Here is a 23345-nt window from a genome sequence, read left to right as displayed (position 1 = left end):
GTCGGCTGTCGAATCGATTCCAACTCAGAACATTAATCACAAATAAATTTCCTGCTTATTTTTAGTTTTAGATAACAGAGAAAAATATATAAAATGTCACCTAAATTAATCTGAGAAAAATGCAAATATTGGCCTATTGAATATACATCATTTCAGGAGAGTGATATTTGAGCTTATTGATACAAAGAAATTAAGTAATTCATGTCATACTTTACATTGAATGCATTACTTTGCAATTCTTAGCAAAACACTGCCTTTTACAAAAGTTAAATCAGTTCTTTTTTTACTTTAACAGATTTTTCTTTAAAAATAAACTTTCCATAGTGTACTTTTAGAAATTAAAATCTCTAAGTATGTTCTGTGCTATTAATTTTTCAGCACAGACTTATGTACATAAAATGAAGAAAGTGGTGCTGTTTTAATGTCAAGTGAAAATTCTACTGGCAAAAGATGAAGCAAAAATATTATGACATCTGTATTATGGCTGTGACACTTTATTCATTTGAAGACCAAGATTACAGAAAATTTCCTTGAAGGAAGGATAAACACAGGTTAGACTCAGTTTTCATATTTAGTTTCTTTGATTCATGACTTTCTAGAATTAGAAATAAAAATATATATATATAAAACTCTTTAACGGTAACTTTTCCATTTCAGAAATCAGGGCCAATTTTTTAAACATTTGACTATATTTACATAGTTTTATTTATCTACTTAATTATGAAATGTGTAGGACTATTTCAAACTATATTGCAAGTAACCCCATTTAGAGTGTTCTTATCTAAACTTTTCTTGTCAAAGGTATGCATTCACTAAATGCCCAAACGGTATCTAAAATAGAATACTGAACGTAACAAACACCTTGCAGTGATAATGACAGTGTGATATCCAATGCCCTTAGAAATTTTAGGTGTGAAGACGGGCAAATTTTTGGCTAACGTGTCTCCCGATATTTTGAGAGACTATTTTCATTAACACTTTTGTGACAATAGCACAAAATACTTTACAATATGAAAGACAGCTATGAGTAACCACCTTTGCGAAAGAGATGTCTGGTATATTTTCAAAAATATGAGAAGATGACAAAATTATACACAGGGGAATACTGTCATCAGTGAATTTTAGCTAACTGGAAGGATTCTCTGACAACTAGTAGTTTTCAAACGATGTCCCACAGCAGTCTAAGGTTCCACAAGGGGCACTGCAGGATTACAGAGTAAGGAGGTCACAGCTTCAGAGCCTCCATCCCTGCTTTAGCCAGAACAGATCTACTTTTATCTGTTTTATTTAATATGGTTTCATGAAACTATTTTTTCAAAAAAAGAAAGGTTCTATTTCTTAAATATGAAAGTCACTGCTTTAGTCAAAGTCCCTAATTTTACATAAGAGGAAATACAGCCTCAGAGAGATCATAGCTTGTCTGAGGTCACACAGTCAATCAGCTGCAGGCCAGCAATGGGCTTTCAGTCTTATAACTGAATCCTGAGTTCCACTATGCTAGCTACTTCCTCATATTCAGGAAAAACACATAGATAATTAAATACAACTTAGAGAAATAAATATGTAAAACTTTGTCACGGAGCTCAGCAATGTACAGGCATGAGACATTAAGAGGGGCTCTAATTAAATTGTAAATTCTAAAGTTACGAATAAAAATAAATGAAGAGACTAATATCACAATTTCTGTCAGCAGCAGTCATTATACTCTTTCTATCAAGTACATGTTTTTTAAACCACAGGAAGGAACCTGAATGAGAAAAACTTCAGCTGAACTAAGAGAGCTGAAATTGAGAAGATTCTTTCTTGAAACAACTAACATTCTCCAAATAAAACTTGGTTTACCAAAATTACTTGAGAAATGAATTGTCCACGTTGTGGGTTATTTATAGCAAAATTGAAAACACAAAGCAGATTTTCCTTTACCAGCTACTGTATTTCCGTCCAACCTCTCATCGTAGTTGGTATGCACAAAAGAAATGGACTTAATCTCAACTACAACTTAAATCCAGTCAGGAAAGTTACAGGACAACCTTCATGTCTCTGCCCTCAAGTTCCCCCTAATTTCCCCATGAGCTGGATGCTGTAGAGTCAATTCCAACTCATGGAGACTCCATATGTGTCAGAGTAGAACTGTGCTCCATAGGGTTTTCTTTCTTTTTTTTTCATAGCGTTTTCAATGACTGAGTTTTTGGAAGTAGACTGCCAGGCCTCTCTTCCAAGGTACCTTTGGGTGGACTTGAACCTCCAACATTTTGGGTATCATCTGAGAGCATTAACAATTTGCTCCACCCAGGAGCTCTTCCTCATGAGAGGAGGGAGATTTACTTAATGGGTGAGTTTGGGAGAAGGAACTGAGAGTGCTTGCTTGGCTTTGAATCTTGTGAACTCTCTTCTTTGAGACGATGTGCCTGTCCACAGTAACATAAATTCAGGTCTGCTCTCATCTGTGTAGTAAGCAGCCTGCCTCTGGGGCAGGTGTCAAGCGGTTGTTTCCTCTGCTTACAACTGTGCAGGAAAGTGCCTAATTCGGCATGAAGTATAAGGAAGCCTACCGTGGCTGCTCATCTAAGCCACACCCTCCACTCAGTTATTGTGTGTTGGTAATAAAGCTAATACATTGCTCTCCATCTGTCTGACGCCTATGTTCTGAGCTCAGAAGAGGAAGACAAGCGCCATCTGCTGCTGATTCCCACCAGAATCCTGACAAGAAGGATGACTATGCAACCCTTCCAGAAATGTTTTCTTCTTCCTTGACTCTATAATCTTAACGTACGTTCTTCAAAATAACCCCTACTTTAAACGGAGGGGAGGAAGCTGAACGGGCTATTTTAGAAGGGGAAATACAGTGAAATCAGTAACAATAGCAAGACACAATGAATACAAATATATATGTTCATTCATTCAGCAATAATTTATTGGTAGGCTAAGGTTAAAGTTGAGATTACAGGTTGGAAAACAATGTTTCATTCTCTTTAGAGACCAGTTTGGTAAAGACATACATATGTCCTCCCAGCATGCACACACAAACACACATTTCCAGTTAATATACTTTCAGTAACAAATCTTTAAATATTGATATTTTTAAATTAAAACTTGGTATCATTCTCTAATTTAAGGAAGTACTCCGATGTTATAAAAATAGATATGATTCCCTCAAATGTAATGAAATCAAGTTAAGTTTATCCATTTAAGCTGCCATAATTGAATATCCAATGGCAAACAAATTAATGAATAAAGAAAATTATACTTTTCAGTTTGTAAATATTAAACACACATCAAATACATGTATTTTGCTACAGAGAAAATAACTGAGGAATTGTTTTTTGATCAATGAGCTGAAGAATTAAGTATGGTGTCATATATACATTTAAAGACGTTGTAATAAAGTGAAAAAAATGAATGAAACAAAAAGAAGTGGAGGAAGATGAGAGATTATCTGAGTCTTTCAAAGGATAAAATGACTACTGGGCATCTGTCTAAGTAGATAAGATGAAGTGGAGAGATGAGGAATTATATAGAGCATATAACTGATATTACAGGATAGTTTACTAAAGTTCTGCCTTTGCCTTGAGTAATTAGCAAGAGTATTACAGCAGTTTGATTAGAATTAAAATTCAAACATGCAAAGGACTGAATCAGGATCCATACCTCACACCATACAGAAAAACCAATTCAAAATGGATCATATACCAAAATGTGAAAATTAAAACCATAAAATTCCTAGAAGAAAAGATAGGGGTGTGGCTATTGGACCCAGTTTTTAATGATAAATTATCTGGTATGTCAACAAAAGCAGGAGCACCACAGGACAAAACAGATCAATTGGACCTCATAAATTAATACTAAATATTTTTGTTCATCAAAGGACCTTATTGGCAAAGTGAAAAGACAACCTACACACTGGGAGAAAAGTTTTTGAAATCATATCTCTGATAAGGGTCTAATATCCAAAATACATTTAAAAAACTTCTAAACTTAACAAAAAAGACAAACAACCCAATAAAAAACAAATGGGCATAAGGTTTGAATAGACATTTCATCAAAGAGGATGTTCCAATGGCCAACAAGCACATGACTAGATGTACAATGTCCATTAGCCATTAGGGACACAGAGATACCAACCTCACCCCCATTAAAATGGCAAAGATCAAAAAACAAAACAACAGGTGTTGACAAGGTTGTGGAGAAACTGAAACCCTCATTCATTGCTGGTGGGAAAGTAAAATGGGACAGCTGCTGTGGAAAACAGTTTGGCAGTTCCTCAAAAACATGAACATAGAACAACCTTATGACCCAGCAATCCCAATCCTACATACATACTCAGAAAAAGTGAAAGTAAAACAGAAACAGAAACCTGCATACCACTGTCCATTGCAGCACTTTTCACAATACCCAAACGGCCAAAGATGGAAACAAAAAAAATGTCCATCGACAGATGAATGGATCAACAAAATGTGGTACACATATACAATGGGGTATTACTTAGCCATAAAAAGCAATGAAATCCTGATACATGCCACAACATAGGTGAACTCTGAAAGCACTATGCTGAACAAAATAAGTCAGTTGCAAAAGGACAAATACCGTATGATCTCATTTATATGAAATGGGCAAATATATACAAGCCAGAGCGCAAATTCAGAACAGACAGCCTTTGCCTTGGTGATGTAAACAGCGAGCCTATTTTTAGTTGGGAAGAAATATTACTCAGTATTCGGTGGAGACACAATGTTCTGTCATGTAAAAAGTTAAAGTCTTATGAATATTAATTTTTTTAGCATTGATATATTCATATAACAACAGTTAGGAAAACAGTTATAGCTAAATTTAATGGACATCTGAGAAATAGAAACACTTCATAAATAAATCATTAGAAAAATTTTAAAAGCATCAGTAATGCACCAAAAATCCAAAATCGATGGCAAATGAATCTTCCTATTTGGCACAGATTTAAAAAAAAATTACCGAGAGGTACTGTGTGCCATGCATTGTGTTAGACATTGGGTATGAACACAAGTACTAGAAAAGCCTTGAACATAACAATTTTTTAAAACAGATTACATCTTTTATACCATTGTCTGGAATAAATTTTTAAGTCTAAACTATTAGAAAAGAATTCTCCTCAGAAAAAGATTCTGTGTGCTAAACAAGCTACCAGTGATCTATCTGTTCAGGCTAATTTTCACTTTTGTATTTTATAAAAATGTATCATTGTATTTGGAACCAATAAAACTGTAAAATTACTTCTGATATACAGGACAAAACCTCCCACAATTAAACTAGCATCTGAAATCTGAAAATAAAAATTAGCAAATCATCGTAACCATCAGAGATTGTTTCTTTCTGTGTGTAAACCTTTTCATGAGTTTTTACAATAGTGGTCTCATACAGTATCTGTCCTTTTGTGATTGACTGACTTCACTCACTGTACTGCCCTACAGATTCATCCGCGTTGTGAGATGCTTCACGGATTCATCATTGCTAATAGCACTACACAGTGCTATGGGCTCACAGTACAGAGTGTATTAGCGCTACAGTGGTGGCGAGTGGCAAGGTTAAACTCCATGCAATGATGAGAGATCTAATAAATGCTAAATGTGACAGATGTAGAGAAAGCTTGCTTCAACAACCAGTACAACTGATTCAGAGACTGGAGAAATAATTTATTAAAATTGTTTTCCTTAAAGTAAAAGAAATCCAGGAACTTGAAAAAAAAGTGTGAAATTTCTGTCTCCTTTTTGCATAGATAATTATGACCTGTACTTAATATGCATAAGTCAATTAAACAGCTCAGTATTTCACCAAATTAAAAAAATAAAAGAAACCTGAAAGCCAAGGGAAAAAATATAATGTAACAAACCTTAGTCAGGTAGGTCTCCATGCTGTTATTTGAAGGCCGTGGGCTTGAGGTAGGAATGGCTAAATTTTCTCTGGGAATAAGATTTCTATTGAGCACTAAACTATTATTAACATTTCCAACACAAGGTGGCTCCAGGACAGGTCTGGTTGTGAGAGTGCTAAGTAAAGATCTGTTCTGTTGTTTCTCCACGAGAAGTTTGGTACTGATCTCTGCTAGCCTCTCGTTAGTCCTGTGAAGATTACAAAAGACAAGTTAGTATTTCATTGTTCCCTGAAAGATTCCTAAATGACAAGCAGTTTATTTTAAATGTTGCCATAATAATGAATGGAATTTCCCATTACACAATGTTTTAACACTGAAAATGTGTCAGAACATATCTCCTGTATACAATGATAGGTTTAAAATGGGTTTAAAGAAGTATGTACATTTATTTCCAGGGGGATTCCTAACTAACAAGTAATTCAGACAAAGTAGGAAGGGGAGAGAAATAACTAGGAGTGTTACAGATGGTTTAAAAGGTTAACAGTTGCCACCTTCTGGAATGGCTTTACTTACAAGATTTTTTAAGATGCCATTAGAAATACTTGTACTTAGTGAGCCAGTTTAGAGATCAGGAAAATCACCCTTCAAGTAGACATTTTCTTATATCACCCTTGTACATTTTTCCATTAACTCAGAGAAATTAAGCACTCAGCACTGAGGAATACTTCAGAGCAACAACCTCCAGGGGAGAGTAAGACAGGGGAACTGGTGATCAGAAAGAACTCAAAAAACTCCAAGGGCAGTTAGCTCCAAACACTGGTACCAAGGCATCGGAGGTGAGCCCTGCCCTTTCTGTCTTCCACACGTCCCCTCAGACAGATCAAGGTAATATTTTACCCACTTTGTGAATTAGACCTCCCTTCATGTCTATGTTAATCTGTCACATGTATGCCTTTATGCAATGTAGGGTGGAAAAACAATAAAGCGCCCTCTAGTGATAATATCAAATATCAAAAAGCTCACTTACAAAGTGCCAGAATGTGCTGAGAGTTGTACTACTTGACCTTTTGGATTTAAGTTATGTTGCTGTTTTCAGGAAGGGGCACTGGTGGCGCAGTGGTTAAGTGCCTGGCTGCTAACTGGAAGGTTGCCAGTTTGAACCCACCAGCCACTCTGCAGGAGAAAGATGTAGCAATCTGCTTCTGCAAAGATTACAGCCTTAGGAACCCTCCAGGGTAGTTCTACCCTGTCCTATAGGCTGCCTTGAGAGCAACGAGTTTGGTTTTTGGGTTGGTTGATGTTAGGTGCCGTCGACTCGATTCAGACTCACAGCGACCCTATCTCACAGAGTAGAACTGCCCCACAGAGTTTTCTTGGCTGTAATCTTTATGGAAGAAGATTGCCAGATCTTTCTTCCTCAGAGCTGTTGGGTGGGTTCAAACCACCAACCTTCTGGTGAGTAGCCAAGCGCTTAACTGTTGGCACCTCCAGGGCTCACCTTTCAAAAAATAGTTCAATTTGTTAATATTTCTATTTCGAGGAATGGTGACAAGCAATTTTATAATACTATAAAGCTTGTGTAAATTATAAAGTTTCAAAAACAATTAGCTTTAAACTAGTAGATCAGGTTTACCATAGGAGATTAAAGAAAAAAATAATAATAAGGCCATGTATAACCAAAAAAGGGGAGAGATGCAAATTGTCCTAAACTAACTTTTTAAAGATAAGTTCATTTACTAACATTATTTTCCAAAATTATATTTTCTAGTTAGCTTTCTGTGGCCCTGGTGGTGCAGTGGTTAAGCATTCGGCTGCTAACCAAAAGGTCAGCAGTTCGAATACACCAGACGCTCCTTGAAAACCCCATGGGGAAGTTCTACTCTGTCCTATAGGGTCACTATGAGTCGGAATCAACTCGACAGCAATGGGTTTGGGTTTTTTTTTGTCTGTTTGTTTAGTTAGCTTTCACTTCTTACTAAACCTGTGAAACTGGCTCACTAAAAATTATGCTTTAGAGGCATATTAATGAGCTAAACTTATTTTCTATGATCTGTGTTTTGACTTACTTGTTTAGTTTATTTGATAATGCTTTTCTAACTTTTAATTCTTCTAGATAGAGTTGCTTGTATTTGTCCAATTCTGCTTCTTTAGAATCTTCTTGGGAAGTTTTCATTTTAGAGATTTCAGATTCTAGGTCTTTAATTCTGAGTTCCATTTGACTTCTTATTGAAGCATTATTATTCTCTCTTAACTGCTCTAAGTTTTCTTGAGAAGCTGCTTGAGTCTAAAACAAATTAAAAGGATACATTTTTAAAATAATTATAACTTGAAATTATACTGTGTTTCCTTTAGTTCTCAGTCAGTGATATAGACAGCAATTCTAAACATGTAAGAAAAAAAAGAAGATAAAGTTTAAAATAATTATCATCAATATTAAGAGAGTTCTATCTGAATTATGAAAAACGCTGAATCATTCTTATCTTATTACTCATATAATCTGATAATTCAAAGAATAGCAGAATCAATTGAAATTTTTAAAAATGGAACAATATAACTTAAGAATAATCCAAGAGTATGGTACATTTTTTAAATTATAACTGTTTAATTTTCCTCCTCATAGTCTTGTTTTATGCCAACTACTCTTCATAATGAAGTTGATTCCCTAATGAGAATGATTATTCTTAAAGATCAATAGTGATGGAAACTGACATATTTAAAGTGAGAAACGAATGCCACCTTCTTCCTAAAAATCTACAAAACAAATTGCTGAAAGGGAAGTAAAGGAAACACATACAGTGTATATATCCAACATACAATCTGCAATAAAATGAATTAAAACACATTACAGATAAATAAGGTAACCTGTAAAAACAGATTGACTTCTTTTAGTTTTTCTACTATGTCCTGCCTTGCTCTTTCTTCAATCTCCCGTTTATACTGTTCTATTTGAGCGTGGTCTATCATATTGATTTCTAGATGACTTTTGAGGTTTACTACTTCTTGTTCCAACTTCTTTTTATTCTTCTCTAGTTTTTCACATTTCTTTTGTACTGCTTTCACAGCTAATAACTCCTGTTGAAGAGCTTGATTTTTTGCATCCAGATGTAGACATTTTGAAGATGAAGTTTCTAGTTTTGCTGTAAGATCATCAATCTGCATGAATAAAATAATATAGTTTGGTAATAAAGGAAGTGGGCTGAGAATTGTCTAGCTCAAAGCCAATATTTAATTTTAAAATAAATCAAATGTCAAATAAAATGTTTTCTATATTATAGCAGATTCTTAGAATGTGAACACTTGAAATTTAAACAGAAAATTGAGAACAAAATTAAAACCACAAGGAGTCACAAAAAATACATTTACTGTCCTCATCTTTGCCACATAAATTTTGCACCTGATTTTATAATTTTTCCACGATTGTTTCGTATGTCTTTCCTCTTTAAAATGACTGTAAGTCACCTTAAGCAGAAAGTCTCTTCCTCTTCCCCTGCACCGATTTTAAGGTTGGAGAAGAAATGGGCTGGCCCCACTGAGCCTTGCCTAAACTGCAGATTCATGAGCAAAACAAATGTTGTTCTGAGACACTAAGTTTTGAGGTGGCTTATTCTGTAGCAGTAAGTAACTGGCACTGATACTAAAGGGTAGGATGCTGCCATTAAAACGAAAACAAAACCCTAAAGCATGTAGGAATGGCTTTCGGACCAGGATGTAGACAGAAGCTGAGAGGACCTAGAGAAGAGCATGACTGAAGGCCAAAAGGGCCTCCAAGAGACTGCTAGTGGGCGCCTGACGGCCCCAGATGAGGCTGACAGGAAGGGCTTAAAGGCAAGTCAAAAAACAATATGAAAATCTGAAGGAAAGGAGACTCTTGTTACAAATCAGCTGAAAGTAAAATATTAGAGGAGGGAGATAAGCTAAAGAAAGATCGTTAAACATAAAGGAACCAGGACTCACAGAGTTCAAAAATCTGTTTCCTGTTCACAGCTTCTCTACATGTCAAACCATGTTAAAATGAAGAAATGGCTTCTGGCTAAGATCAAATCCAGGGTGCTGTCAGGAAAACAGGGTGAAGCCCAAATTCCTTAGAGATCTTAAGGATGTAAGAATCTTAAGGGCATTGTCTTACGATAGCTTCACAGGAAGTTCAAGGTGGAGAAGAACTTATCTCAAAAAATTTTCTGAGGGTGGCTTTTCTAATGGGATGAACTCCAATAAAATTCATAGGAAAACTCACAAAGTTTTAAAGGGAATTGTAGTAGCAGAAACACTGCTTTCTAGCTTGGACTAAAAGAGACCAAGATAGTACAAAACAGAAAGAGGTCTTTGGACTTCAGAAGTTCTACAGACAGGAAAGCAGACTGAGAAAACTACTTAGGTGCAGCCACAGGTCATTTCTTCTGAAAAGAAGCATAGAACAAACAGCTTAGATCATATAGCAAAGAGCTGTGGAGAATCATTCTCACGAGTAGGACGAAGTGCCAATCAAAGAACTGGCACACACATCTGTATTTTAGAATTTCTACCGTACTACAATTTGTAATCTTCTCAGTAATAAAGCCAATGCTAATGTCCTCTGAATGTTAAGAAATTATATACAATTTCTTGTTTTCCTTACTTCAAGCTTGTTTGTATGGACAGGTAAGACCATTTCATCCTTTATGTTATATGATAATACTTCTCCATATCATACAGATTGGCATTGAAATTCTGAAATTCAAATTACTAATTTGTCTGTAATAAATTGTTTGTGTACTACCTGATTTTTAAGTGCTGCACTCTTGAAAATTTTCTTTGAATGGACTGATATATACCTTCTGTAAATTCTGTACAGAGATATATAGTTAGGAATTCCTTTCTATTTGTTTAAGTAAAGAAAGATGGATACAAGGAACTGCGATTTCCGAGAACATAGGGTCCGTACCAAGAGGATCGGCTCCTGTGTTACACACAAGAACCAGGTCAAAAGAACACCTAACTGTGAACTGCAAGATGATGAATTTGCTAGATTTCCAAAGAGGAAAGCTGACAGCCCAGATTTAATCTTCTCCTTCCTCAATGGTGAAATCTATGGATTCTATAAATTATAATGAGTTAATTAATAATAAACATAATGAACTAAGTAGTAGACTGAGTCAGCAGATCCTGTCACCAAGATTTGATGGAATTGAGAGTGAAGAGCGAGGCCCAGAGGGAAAGACTAAAGGTTTGAAGGGGGAAAAGAAAAAGAATGGATTCTATCCTTGTATCATACATAAGTCGGAGTTCCCATCATCACAGAGTCAGCAGGGCTTAAACTGGCCATAGGTTCCTTCAAAAGCAAAAAGTTTCCACAGGAGTAAAGCTAAAGACGTTCCACCACACTAACTTTTTATTATTATATAAGAGAACTGCTAATATACAGGATGACTGGGAAACAGTTCTCATAAAATGTGATTGGGACTAGCATAAGAATAGGCAAAAAGGTCAATGGAAAAGAACTGAGAACCAGAAATAAATCTTCACATTTACAGCCAACTGATTTCCAGCAAGGGTGTCAAAACAATAAATGAAAAGAATAGTCTTTTCTACAAATAGTGCTGGGAGAACTGGATATCCACATACAAAGGAATTAAGCTGTATCCTCACCTCACACCATATATAAAAATTAACTCAAAACATAAGAACTAACTTTAAGAGCTAAAACTATAAAACTCTTAGAAGAAAACATAGGGATAGATCTTCATGACTTCGGATTTGCCAATGGTTTCTTAGACATGACACCAAATCTACAAGTTACCAAAGAAAAAATACACTGGACCTTGTAAAAATTAAAAACTTTTGTGCTGCAAAGGATACCATCAAGAAAGTGAAAAGTCAAGCCACTGACTCAGAGACAATATTTGCAAATCATATATCTGACAGGGGATTTGTATCCAGGATATATACAGAAGTCTTACAACTCAATCATAAAAAGACAAATAACTCAAGTAGGCAACTGATGGAATAGACATTTCTCCAAAGAGGATAGACAACCGGCCGATAAGTACATGAAAAGATGCTCAGCATTATTAGTCACGAAAAAAATGCAAGTCTAAACCACAATAAGATGCCACTTCACACCCACTAAGATGGCTGTAATAAATAAGACAAGTAACAAAAAGTGTCTGCAAGGATGTGAAGAAATCAGAAACCTCACAGACTGCTAGTGGAAATGTAAAGTGGTGAAGCCCCTTTGGAAAAGTCTGGCAGTTCCTCAAAAGGTTAAACAGTTACTATATGACCCAGAACTTTCACTCCTAAGTATATACCCAAGAGAAATGAAAGCACAAGTCCACACAAAAACTTGTACTTGAAAGTTCACAATAGCAGCATTCTTCGTAACTGCCCAAAACTGGAAATTACCCAAATACTCATCAACCAGATGAGTAGATAAATAAAATGTGGTATATCTATAGAAAGGAATATTCTGGAACAACAAAAACACATGAAGTATAATACATTCTGTATCATGGATAAATCTTAAAAATATTCTGCTAAATGAAAGAAACTAGTTACAAAGGACCACACATTAGGTGATTCCATTTACATGAAATGCCCAGAACAGACAAATCTATAAAGCATAGAGACAAGGAGTAGATTGGTGGTTGCCTAGGCTGGCGGAAGTGGGGAGGGAAGATTAGGGGATGATAGCTAAAGAGTATGAGGTTTCATTCTGGGATGATGAAAATGTTCTAAAATTGACTGTGGTAATGATTATACAACATACAACTATGTTACTATACTAGAAGTCATTGAATTGTATACTTCAAATTGGTGAATTGTATGATATGCTAATTACGTCTCAGTAAAACTGTTACCAAAAAAAAATTTGATTTGGTGCTAGTGATTTGGGGTCTTGTAGTGCTTGACTTTAGATTATTAGCCAGGGTCAAGACATGAAAGAATAACAATATGTATGCCCTTTTTATATAAAAATGATACATCAAAACATCTTTTTCATTGGTATCAAGTATATAAAATTAGTAGAAAGAAGTTTATTACACTGCTCAAAGTATTGACTGATTTATATTTGCCAAAATTAAGTGCTTTTGGTCCCAAAATAGATTAAAGATTACCTTATGTTTTAGCATAGCCATCTGAATATCCATTTCAATTTGATTAGTTTTCAAATCTCCATAGAAACTAAGCTCTCCATTTTCATACTCATTTAACTTCTTTCGTGTCATTTTTAATAGTTTCTTAAATCTGCAGGAATGTACATAATGAGTAAGTCAAGTTCTTTAAGAATGTTTAATAATTATTTAAACAGAGATTCTGTTCTATCATATAAGAGAAACCACCTATAAATTATGACCTCTCTCATTTGTTTCCAGCTAGCATTATTTGAAAGCAAACTCACTAAATTAAAAACCAAAAAAACAAACTCACTGCCATGGAGTCGATTCCGACTCATAGAGACTTTATAGGACAGTGTAGAACTGCCCCACTGGGTTTCCAAGGAGCGGCTGGTGGATTCAAACTGCTGACCTTTTGGTTAGCAGCTGAGCTCTGCACCACCAGGGCTCCAACTAAATTAAAGTGCTAGGTAAATAAAACTATGAAGATAACTTTTATGACATACATGGCAGGTAAAGGGTTAATAATATAACTATATAAAGAGCTTTTATAAATTATTCGTATCTGTTTTAGTATGTTAATACAAAACATTACACTATTATTAAACAGGAGCTATTACACAGAGAGGAGCTCTGGTGGCGCAGTGGTTAAGAGTTTGACTACTAACCAAAAGGTCAGAAGTTCGAATCTACTAGCTGCTCCTTGGAAGCCCTATGGGGCAATTCTACTCTGTCCTACAGTGTCGCTATAAGTCAGAATCGACTTGAAGGCAATGGGTTTGGGTGTTTTTTGTTTATTACCCAGAGATCAGTAGCCAAGGTTAAGAAGAAAAGCATATATGAATGTTCTGAAAAGACATAAAAATACAGTTATCCTGTTAACCACAGTCTACAGGAAGAGGAGAACGTACTTGCAAAAAAGCATCAGAATTATTGGGATTAAAAAATGAAAAAGGAAAGAAAAGTAACTGAAGATTGAGTCAGGAGAAAAGGAAACAGCTTTAGAAGAAAGGAAATCAGCAGAGAGAGAACGTGTGACAGTTTCTTAAACACTGTTTGTTAAGAGATCTAGAGATCTTTGCTAGTACAATGTTAACAAAATAAAAAGAATTGCAAAACAATGAAGAGAAAGAATGAAATGAGAGAAAAATATTGATCAGATTTGAGAACAAATGTAAGGACTCAAGAAATAAACAGAAAGTGCGCTGTGATGAATTACTTACTGTGAGCTTTCTTGCCATGGTCTTGTAACTCCCACCCAGGCGATTGGGCGGGGCTGTGCAAATAAGATAATTGTGGCCCACCAAGGGGACTGGTCAGTTTTGCCTTAAAAGAGAGCCAATTCCAGAGCAGAAGGTAGGGCCCACCTCCACCAAGGAAGGACAGACCAGCAGGAGAGACCTGCAAGACGGCGCAGTGGGCTTCCCAGCCCACACAGTGAGAAAGCTGAGTGCCCTTGGGCAGAGACTGAGGGCCAGGGAGAAGCCTATGTCAGACCCACAAATTTGGGACTTGCCAGCCTCCACAACTGCATGAGCCATTTCTTTTACACAGTTCATGAGTTCTGTGAGAAGTCACAGTGAATTAGGGAACCCAAAGATGCGAAGGAGAGTACCGAGGGGAGAGAGAGTAGTTGATGTTACAGATGAGAAGAGTGGTACAGAAGCTTGGAAAAGTTGGACATGTGGGACATCTTTAACCTCTGCCGCATACGAACCAGCTCTGTGCTGATCCTTGTAAAAGAAATTATTTGTTTAGGAAGACATGTTGGATGCTTCAAAGACATTAGGAATATTCCATTTGTTTTATCTGGGTCGTAAAAATGCGATTATTCATTTTTCTCTTCTTCTGTAAGTCATACGTATATTTTTGTATGACTGATATATTTTATAGATTTAAAAAAGAAGGCAGAAAGGAAATATAAGCCAAATGAAGATAATTTTTGATGTTGTTAAAGAATGACACAGATGAGTGTTTAGATATTACAATATTTGAATGCTGAAGGGCAGAGTACTACTAAAAGAAAGAAAGATTACCAAGGAGAGGAAAGACATCTTACAGGAATAAAACTTCAAGGTAGACGATGAAGAATGCAGTTGACATTATATGCAAAAGACACTGGAAAAAAAGTTTGATTGTGACGTGAGTTTCTGAAGTAAATTTTAAAATAGAATAATTGGTTAAATTATGAAAATGTAGATATAAAACAAATTTGTATTTAGGTTTTAATAAAGTAAAATTAGAGCTAAATGAATAATTTAAGATATAACAGAAATGATCTGAAATATTAAAATCTTACCCAGTAATCTCTTTTTCTAATTCACCATTTTTCTTCATTTCTTGGTCCAAACGATATTCCAGAGATTGTTTTAACTCAATAAGTTTCTTTAATTGTTCCTTTTCATCTTCAGACTTAAAAAAAAAAAATTAAAAACAAAAATATTTTTAAAAATATAGAAACTCACTCTTCTTTTTAAAAAAAATATTTTTCATGAATTCATGAGTCATATATGTTTAGACAGGAGTTCCTGGGTAGTTCAAATGATTACAAGCTCACCTACTAGCTGAAAGGTTGGTGGTTCAAACCCACCTAAAGACACCTTGGAAGACAGTCCCGGTGATCTGCTTCCGAAAGGTCACAGCCTTGAAAACCCTATGGAGCAGTTGTACTCTGCACACATGGGATTGCCATGAGGAGGACTCAGTTTGACAGCAACTAACCATAACAAGCTAAAATATTCTTAAATACCACTAATGGAAAAATAAAAATTTCTTTCTAGTACGACAGAAATCAACAGATTGACTCACCGAACTTGTACCTAACAGGTTTTTCTGAAGGTGTTCAATTTTTCCCATTTGCTTTTTGATTGTAACTTTTAACTTGGCATTTTCAATTTCAACCCTAAAATGTATATTTTAAAATAATTATTCTCACACATAGATTTAAAAATATCATGTAATTTCTCAACAAGCATCTGAAGGTATAATTACATAAACTCTTAAAAATTTGAAAAGTCGCCATTTTTCTAGATGTATTTTATGCAATAAGGATAATATGCAAAAATAATATGTTTCAAAAAAGTTTAAAGTTGAAATTTTCCCCTGGTTTACACACATGTGCTTATTATCATAACTGATATAATTCTTACACTACATTGCTTATTTGTTTTATAAATACACCAGTTATTTTCTGTGCAGCTTTAAATTATACTTTTGCAAGTGCTCTTGCGTCTTCTCAGCACATCGTACTGCCTCTGTGTGTCGCTCCTGTGCTTCTTCCAACTAAAACAAAGAATAAAAGAAAATACTTTACTGAGAGTCTCGTACAAATCCACTCATCACGTATTTTTGGAAGTAAAATTTTATTGTGACACAGTCATGCCCATTCATTTTCATACTGTTTATGACTACTTCCACACTCTAATGGCAGAGTTTAGTAGTTGCCAACAGGGACCTTATGGCCTGCAAAGCCTAAAATAATCGCTATCTGGCCTTTAGAAAAAAGTTCACCAACCTCTGCTCTAGACCTAAAACACAACATTATTGTTACTTTTAAATGATATTTTATCAGATGAGTAATCAAATTTACAGAATTGGTGAAATTGGAAGAGATGGGAAATTATATTAAACAGTTATATTTTTGTATTCCAAATACCACCCCACATCAACTATGATTTTAAATTTTCACATATGTGAATGACTATGACTATGTCAGTGATTCTTAAAGTGCACATGCTGCTGTAGGTGACCAGACGTTTCATAGAACAGTTTGAGAAGCAGTATGAATGTAGGAGCCAGAATGCCTGGGTCTAAAACGCAGCTCCACCAGTTACTGAGCATATTCTTAAACATTCTGTGTCGCAGTTTCTACATCTGTACAATGGAGATAAAAAATAGTATCTGCTTCATTGGGATGTTGGGAAGATTAAATTAGGGTATATGTAAAGTACTTAGAAGAGTACTTGGCACTTATATATCATTGTTGTTGTTATGTGCCATCGAATCGCTTCCGACTCATAGCGACCCTATAGGACAGAGTAGAATGGCCCCCACAGGGTTTCCAAGGAGCAGCCGGTGGATCCGAACTGCTGACCTTTTGGTTAGCAGCCAAGTTCTTAACCATTGCGCCACCAGGGCTCCAAAGTGAGCGATATATAGAAGTGTTAGCTACCAGTATTATTATTTTTATCATATTTTATGTTCTAATAAAATTTGGTATTTTATTCCGGTGGTCTGCCAACACAAATGGTCTCCTATACTAGTTGTGCTGAATCATTTTTTATATCACTGAAAGTGACAACAAATTGGGACTATGGGTCCCAGAATATGCTCCCAGTACTTCATAAACCTTTCACCAATTCCACTAGCTAACAGTTCTTTGTCCTTTATAACTTACTTTCTGTTTGTACTACTCAGTGAGAATGGTCAGTGACTACAATGCAAATAGCGCCTCCGGAGTTGAGTGCTACATAACCTCCATGACCAGCGGAGACACGCTAAAGCCATTAACCGGAAGATACAGGAGTCTGTTGCTAAATCAAGGTTCCTAGATCAATTCATTCCCAGCAAGTGTTTATGCTGGGTAAGCACGCTGATGAGTACATTAAGGTTATGTGCTATGACATCTCAGAAAACCTAGTTCCCAGAGCTTTACAGTTGGGAAAGGGCTATAAACCTGTGTGTCCCAGTTCGGGCGGCATAATGAAGGAAGGCAAATTTAGATTTTTTAATAGTGAGAAAAAACAATGAGCATTTGACTGAACAATTCTCCATTAGATTAAGTGCTTTGAATTTTACATTTAATTGCTTAAATTTAAAATAAAAACTTAAGTATGTTAATGCCTTAAAGAAATTACTGGTATGGTGTAAAGTACTTAAAATTATCCTAACAGCAGTTAAGCTAAAATATTTTTAATTTTCGTAAGGAGAGGTGCCATGCATATTAGATATTATTCCCTCCGTAGTCAAATTTAGACTTAAAAAGACAAGATCATCTCTCATGAAAAAATAAATAAAAGCAATGGAAAATTAAGGGCCAAATTTTTTCTGCACAGACTAGATGACAGGTGCTGAAAAGAGTGAGGTCAATGAAGAACAGTCAGATAAAGCTTCACGGAGAAGAGGAGATTGCGAGTTACATGTGAATAAATGCAGGATAGGCTAGATGAAAACAAACTGAAAAGACTAGAGGGGACAGCATGAGTAAAGGCACAGAGATGGTGAAAGAAGCCCAAACAATACAGGATAAAATCCAGTGGCAAGAAAACATGTCCACACAAAACTTACACACAAATGTTCGTAGCAGCATTATTCATAATAGGCAAAAAGTGGAAACAATCCAAATGTTCATCAACTCATGAATGCATACACAAGTGTGGTACGTCCACACGATATTATTCAGCAATAGAAAGAAATGAAGTATTCATACATGCGTTAATATTGATCAATCTTGAGAACACTGTGCTAAGTGAAAGAAGCCAGTCACAAAAGACCACCTATTGTATGATTTCATTCATACGAAATATCTACGACAGGCAAATCTAGAAAGAGAGAGTAGGCTGGTGGTTGTGTAGGGACATGGGGAGATTAGGAGGTGACACCTAAGGGATGTGAGTTGATGAAAATATTCTAAATTTCACTGCGACAATGGTTGCACAACTCTGAATATACTAAAAGCCATTCTATACTTTAAATGGGTGTGTTACCTGGTATGTGAATGATATCTCAATTAAATTGTTCGAAAAATCCAATGGTGGGATCTAGATAATTTTCTTAGTTCTCTATTTTGGGTGTACATACAGTACATAATCTGAATATTTGTATGCTTTCACAATATATCGAAAATGAAAGGAAAATGAAGGAAATGCGTAACTCTCCAAATGGTTTTGTAAATTTTGCATTTTGGAGAACAGTATAATGGGCTTTCTATGGCAAGTTATCCTGAAATCCATGAAATATACACAGATTCTGTATTCATAAAAGTGAAGATGAGAAATACGATGATTTTCTGGAACATTTCATTAAACATTACCCTGTGATTTAATCTGGCTTGCCTCACCATGACAATAGAGACACTACTAAAAAAATACTATTTAGTAGCAAAAAAAGCCTCTCAACTTCTGTGAACTATTACGTATAATTTTCAAGTTTCCTAAGAGTAAATATTATAAGAAAAACTTATAACACAAACAGCAGATTGAAAGCCAGAGTTCAAGAAATAAGTGCATTATAAAGATAGTAAAATTGTAATAAAATTAATTATAATGAAAATACAAAAGAAAACTGTCTAATGAAATTTGTATAGTTAAAACACTTTATATTACTTAACTAGCTATAGATTAACTGTTGACATGTTAAATTTCATACATACTTGACATCTGATTTGACCTAATTTCTTCTTTAAATCCTGTGTCTCATCTTCTAAATTAATGCGATAACGTGATGTCACCTCCAGTGAAGCCTCTGACATAGACTGTTTTTTAAGGGTATCAGCCAGTTCTTGTTGAAGTTGTCTCACAACTGCCTGGTAAGATACTTCTGTTACTGATTTTATAAATCATTTTATTAATAAACTATGCTAACTGTATATAACTCTAACATATATACTTTGAAAAACATCACAACATACATTCCTAAATTCAGTTAAGGACACCGAAGGTGTTATCTCCCTGCCTAATCAGTATTACATTTATTAGACCACAGAGTCAGCCCCACCATCCATGTCCCTTGACGAATTTGCAAAGCTTAACAACAAACCTACTGAAGGCTCAGAAATAAATGGTTGGGTGTGTGGGACTGGTGGTGGTCGTTTCCACACTGTGGAAGGTTTTCCCTCTTTTTTATTAGAAGCTCAAATTAACTTCAGAGTGCCTCACATATTCAATCCTCCGCTCGAATCCTTCCAATGGGTTCCTTTCTCACTCAGAACAAAAGTCATCATTACAACTGCCTTCAAGGCCCTACATAACCTTGCCTCCACTTTACTCCCTGATCCCAGCTCCTGCAAAACTCTCTTCCCTACTCACTCCATTCTGCTACACTGTAAACCCTGCCACCAACATTAGTCTGAATAGGGGGATCGAATGACGATATAATAAAGCCCAGAGGGTTACAATTACCTTGTCACTGGGCAAATTTATCTCCAAATGATGGTAACTTAGCCTTGAAATGAGAAGTAATTATTAGCAAATTACAGTTGATCCTCATTACTCATAGATTCTGTATTTGCAAACTCACCTACTTGCTAAAATTTATTTGTAAGTCTAAAATCAATACTCCCAGTGCTTTGGCAGTCATCTGAATGCACCGAGCAGCAAAAAACCTAAGTGTCCCAAATGTACAAGGCTAGTTCTGAAATGACAGGAACTTTATAGAACATAACTATCACAAATAACAAGAATTAACTGTATTTGTAAAAATGCTCAAAGTAATTATAAATAGCACTAGGAAGATTAAATCAAATAAGGTTTTGTTAAAATTGGCCACGTATCCCTAATAAAAAGTAGACATTTTTAAAGAGTTGAGAGGTCATAAGAACACGTGATTTGGAACTAAAAGATTTCCAGAATTAATTCAAATTGATGTAAATAAAAAAAAAAAAATTACACTAATTAAGAATGCATAAAAACAGAGGCAGGGCCAAGACAGCAGAGCAGTCAGACAGCTTCCTTTGTCCCTCTTACAACAAAGACCTGAAAAAACAAATGAACTGATTGTATATGAATATCTAGGCACCCTGAACAAGGCAAAGTTGAGGAATTGGACTAAGTCACAGGAGGGGAGAGAGACAGTTCAGAAGCAGCAAGGAGTTGCCTGACCTGACCTGGTGGAAGCCGCAACCCTTCAGCCAGGTTCAGCTCAGGGCGCGCAGTGAGGCAGGTGCACAGCTCTGCTCGCTTGCTTGGGAGGCACTTTCCACATGGAGAGAGATCTGGCAGCAGAGAGTCTACCTGGACACTTGGAACCAGTCAAAAGCAGCATTCAAGTGGCTATAAGTCCTTGCGTGTGGCCTACCACAGGGATTTTAAAAAAAAAGCACAAACCCATTGGGGAAAAACCTCTCTCCCATTTACCTCCTCCCTCCCGGCTCTTCCGGCTTCAGCAATCTCTGAGTCCCCTGGGCCGGAAGTAGATCCCATAAGGTGCCCTGACCCATTCTCCTAGCCTTGGAGAGGGAACAAATTAACAAACAGGGGAAAAATAAACTACCAGCTCCCCTAAGCCAGGACCTCAGGGTTGGCAAGCTCCTTTGCCTAGGCACAAGCATAAGGGGTCTGCAGACTTTGAGTGCCTTCCACCCCTGTATAGACTTGTGTGGACCCATCTCAACAGCGTAAGCCCTCACTACCGCAGTACTACAGGGTAAATACCTGAAGTCTAACTTCAACTGTTTCAGCTGTGAAGTGGCAGGTCTGTGACGTCTGACACTGTTCTACCCTTTAAGCAGGCGCCTTACCTGTCCACATCAGGGGCTTGAGGACTAGTGGCTCCACCCACACCACCTAGCCACCTGCTACAGGGGTCCAAGAATAAGTGCTGTCCCCCATTCCCTACAGCCAACAGTGTAGGGTGCTCATAGTCCGGCTGCAAAACTCATCTACCTATTCACTCTAGGGAACAGGAACACGCTTTCCTTTCAAACACTCAGGGGCAGCCGTCAGCCCCCTACCTTGCTCAGCGCATGACCCCCTACTGCAGCCAGATACCTGTGCCTACAGCAATCACCCATACCTCTCTAAGACTGTAGGTAAGAGCCTGTACCACACACTTGGTGACTGACTGCTTGGACACCTGAGATGAATCCATACAGGAAAATTTAAAGGACTCCTAGGCACACATAGTAACAGACCTAACTACCTTGTGACAGTATGTTACAGCTTCAAAGGCACCAATAATCAAACTAGCACACACGAGCAGCCTATTTGGGCTTATCAAAACAAAACAAGAAGCTAGGACACACTAAACAAATACAAAATAAAATTACAATAACTTACAGATGGCTCAGAGACAACAGTCAGTATCAAATCACATAAAGAGGCAGACCATGATGGCCTCAGCAAGCTCCCAAAATAAAGAATAAATTTTCTGGAGGAAGAGAATTTCTTGGAATTACCAGAGGCAGAATACAAAAGATTAATATACAGAACTCTTCAAGAAATTAGGAAGGAAATTCGTCAAAATGTAGGGAAAGCCAAAGAACACACAGACAAAGCAGTAGCAGAATTAGAAAGGTTATTCCAGAGCGTAATGACAAATTTAACAGGCTGCAAGAATCCACAGAGAGACAGCAATCAGAAATCCAGACTAACAATAAAACTTAAAAATTAGACAACTCAATAGAAAGTCACAGGAGCAGACTTGAGGCAGCAAAAGTCAGAATTGGTAACAGTGAAGATAAAGCACTTCACACCAACTTATTTGTGGAAAAATCAGATAAAAGAATTTTAAAAAATGAAGAAACTCTAAGAGTTACGCGGGAGTCTATCAAGAGAAATAACCTACAAGTGATTGGAGTACCAGAACAAGGGGGGATAACAGAAAATACAGAGAGAATTGCTGAAGGTCTGTTGACAGAAAACTTCCCTGGTATCATGAAAGATGAGAAGATATCTACCCAAGATGCTCATCGAACCCCACATAACGTAGACCCCCCAAAAAAGTCACCAAGAAATATTATAATCAAACTTGCCAAAACCAAAGATAAAATCAGAATTTTAAGAGCAGCTACGGATAAAAGAAAAGTCATCTACAAAGGAGAGTCAATAAGAATAAGCTCGGACCACTCAGCAGAAACTATGCAGGCAAGAAGCCAACGGGATGACTTACATAAAGCCTTCAGGAAAAAAAATTGCCAGCCAAGAATTATATATCCAGCAAAACTGTCTCTCAAATATGGTGGTAAAATTAGGGCATTTCCAGATAAACAGAACTTTAGGGACTTTGCAAAAACCAAACCAAAATTGTAAGAAATACTAAAAGGAGTCCTCTGGTTAGAAAATCAATAACATCAGATAACAACACAAGACTAGAACACAGGACAGAGCAACCAGATATTGACTCAGACAGGGAGGTCACAAACATACATCAAAGCTAAAACACTAAAAATAGGGAAACAGAGATATCAATATGTAAAAGATGACAACATTAAAACAAATAGGCGAGACTTAAAAAATGTAGACAAAGACTTTTCATATGGAGAGGAAGTCGAGACGATATAAAGAAATAAAAGACTGGTATAAACTTAGAAAAACAGGGGTAAATATTAAGGTAACCACAAAGGAAACTAACAATCCTACAAGTCAAAATAAAAAATGACAAAAATATAAAGAGTCGGCAAACACAAAATCAACAACAATGAAAAACATGAAAAAAATACATAAAGAAAAACAACACAGCACAGAAAACTAAGT

The 23345-nt window shown here is 36.2% G+C and overlaps 1 protein-coding gene across 13 annotated transcripts in view; it reads right to left on the bottom strand.

Moving 5' to 3' along the window:
• The window catches only part of LOC101340588 (ankyrin repeat domain-containing protein 26), a 120345-nt gene that overhangs the window by 1869 nt on the left and 95131 nt on the right, over positions 1-23345 (bottom strand). For 9 of the 13 annotated variants that reach the window (XM_023740582.1, XM_023740570.1, XM_023740571.1 and 6 more), the window contains 8 exons: positions 19307-19459; positions 16148-16218; positions 15745-15838; positions 15236-15348; positions 12937-13066; positions 8705-8995; positions 7909-8126; positions 5861-6089 (listed from right to left, as the gene is read on the bottom strand). In XM_023740582.1, the coding sequence (XP_023596350.1) occupies positions 5861-6089; positions 7909-8126; positions 8705-8995; positions 12937-13066; positions 15236-15348; positions 15745-15838; positions 16148-16218; positions 19307-19459 (1299 nt within the window). Of the gene's footprint in view, positions 1-5860; positions 6090-7908; positions 8127-8688; positions 8996-12936; positions 13067-15235; positions 15349-15744; positions 15839-16116; positions 16219-19306; positions 19460-23345 lie in introns of those variants that run through there. The other 4 variants (XM_023740572.1, XM_023740576.1, XM_023740577.1 and 1 more) reach the window with 4 other exon arrangements.

The sequence above is a fragment of the Trichechus manatus genome, unplaced genomic scaffold, assembly GCF_000243295.1.
Source record: "Trichechus manatus latirostris isolate Lorelei unplaced genomic scaffold, TriManLat1.0 scaffold00160, whole genome shotgun sequence".
In the NCBI taxonomy this organism is placed as follows: Eukaryota; Metazoa; Chordata; class Mammalia; order Sirenia; family Trichechidae; genus Trichechus; species Trichechus manatus.
Note: the sequence above shows the minus strand (reverse complement) of the source record. Positions and strands in the feature narration are given on the sequence as shown.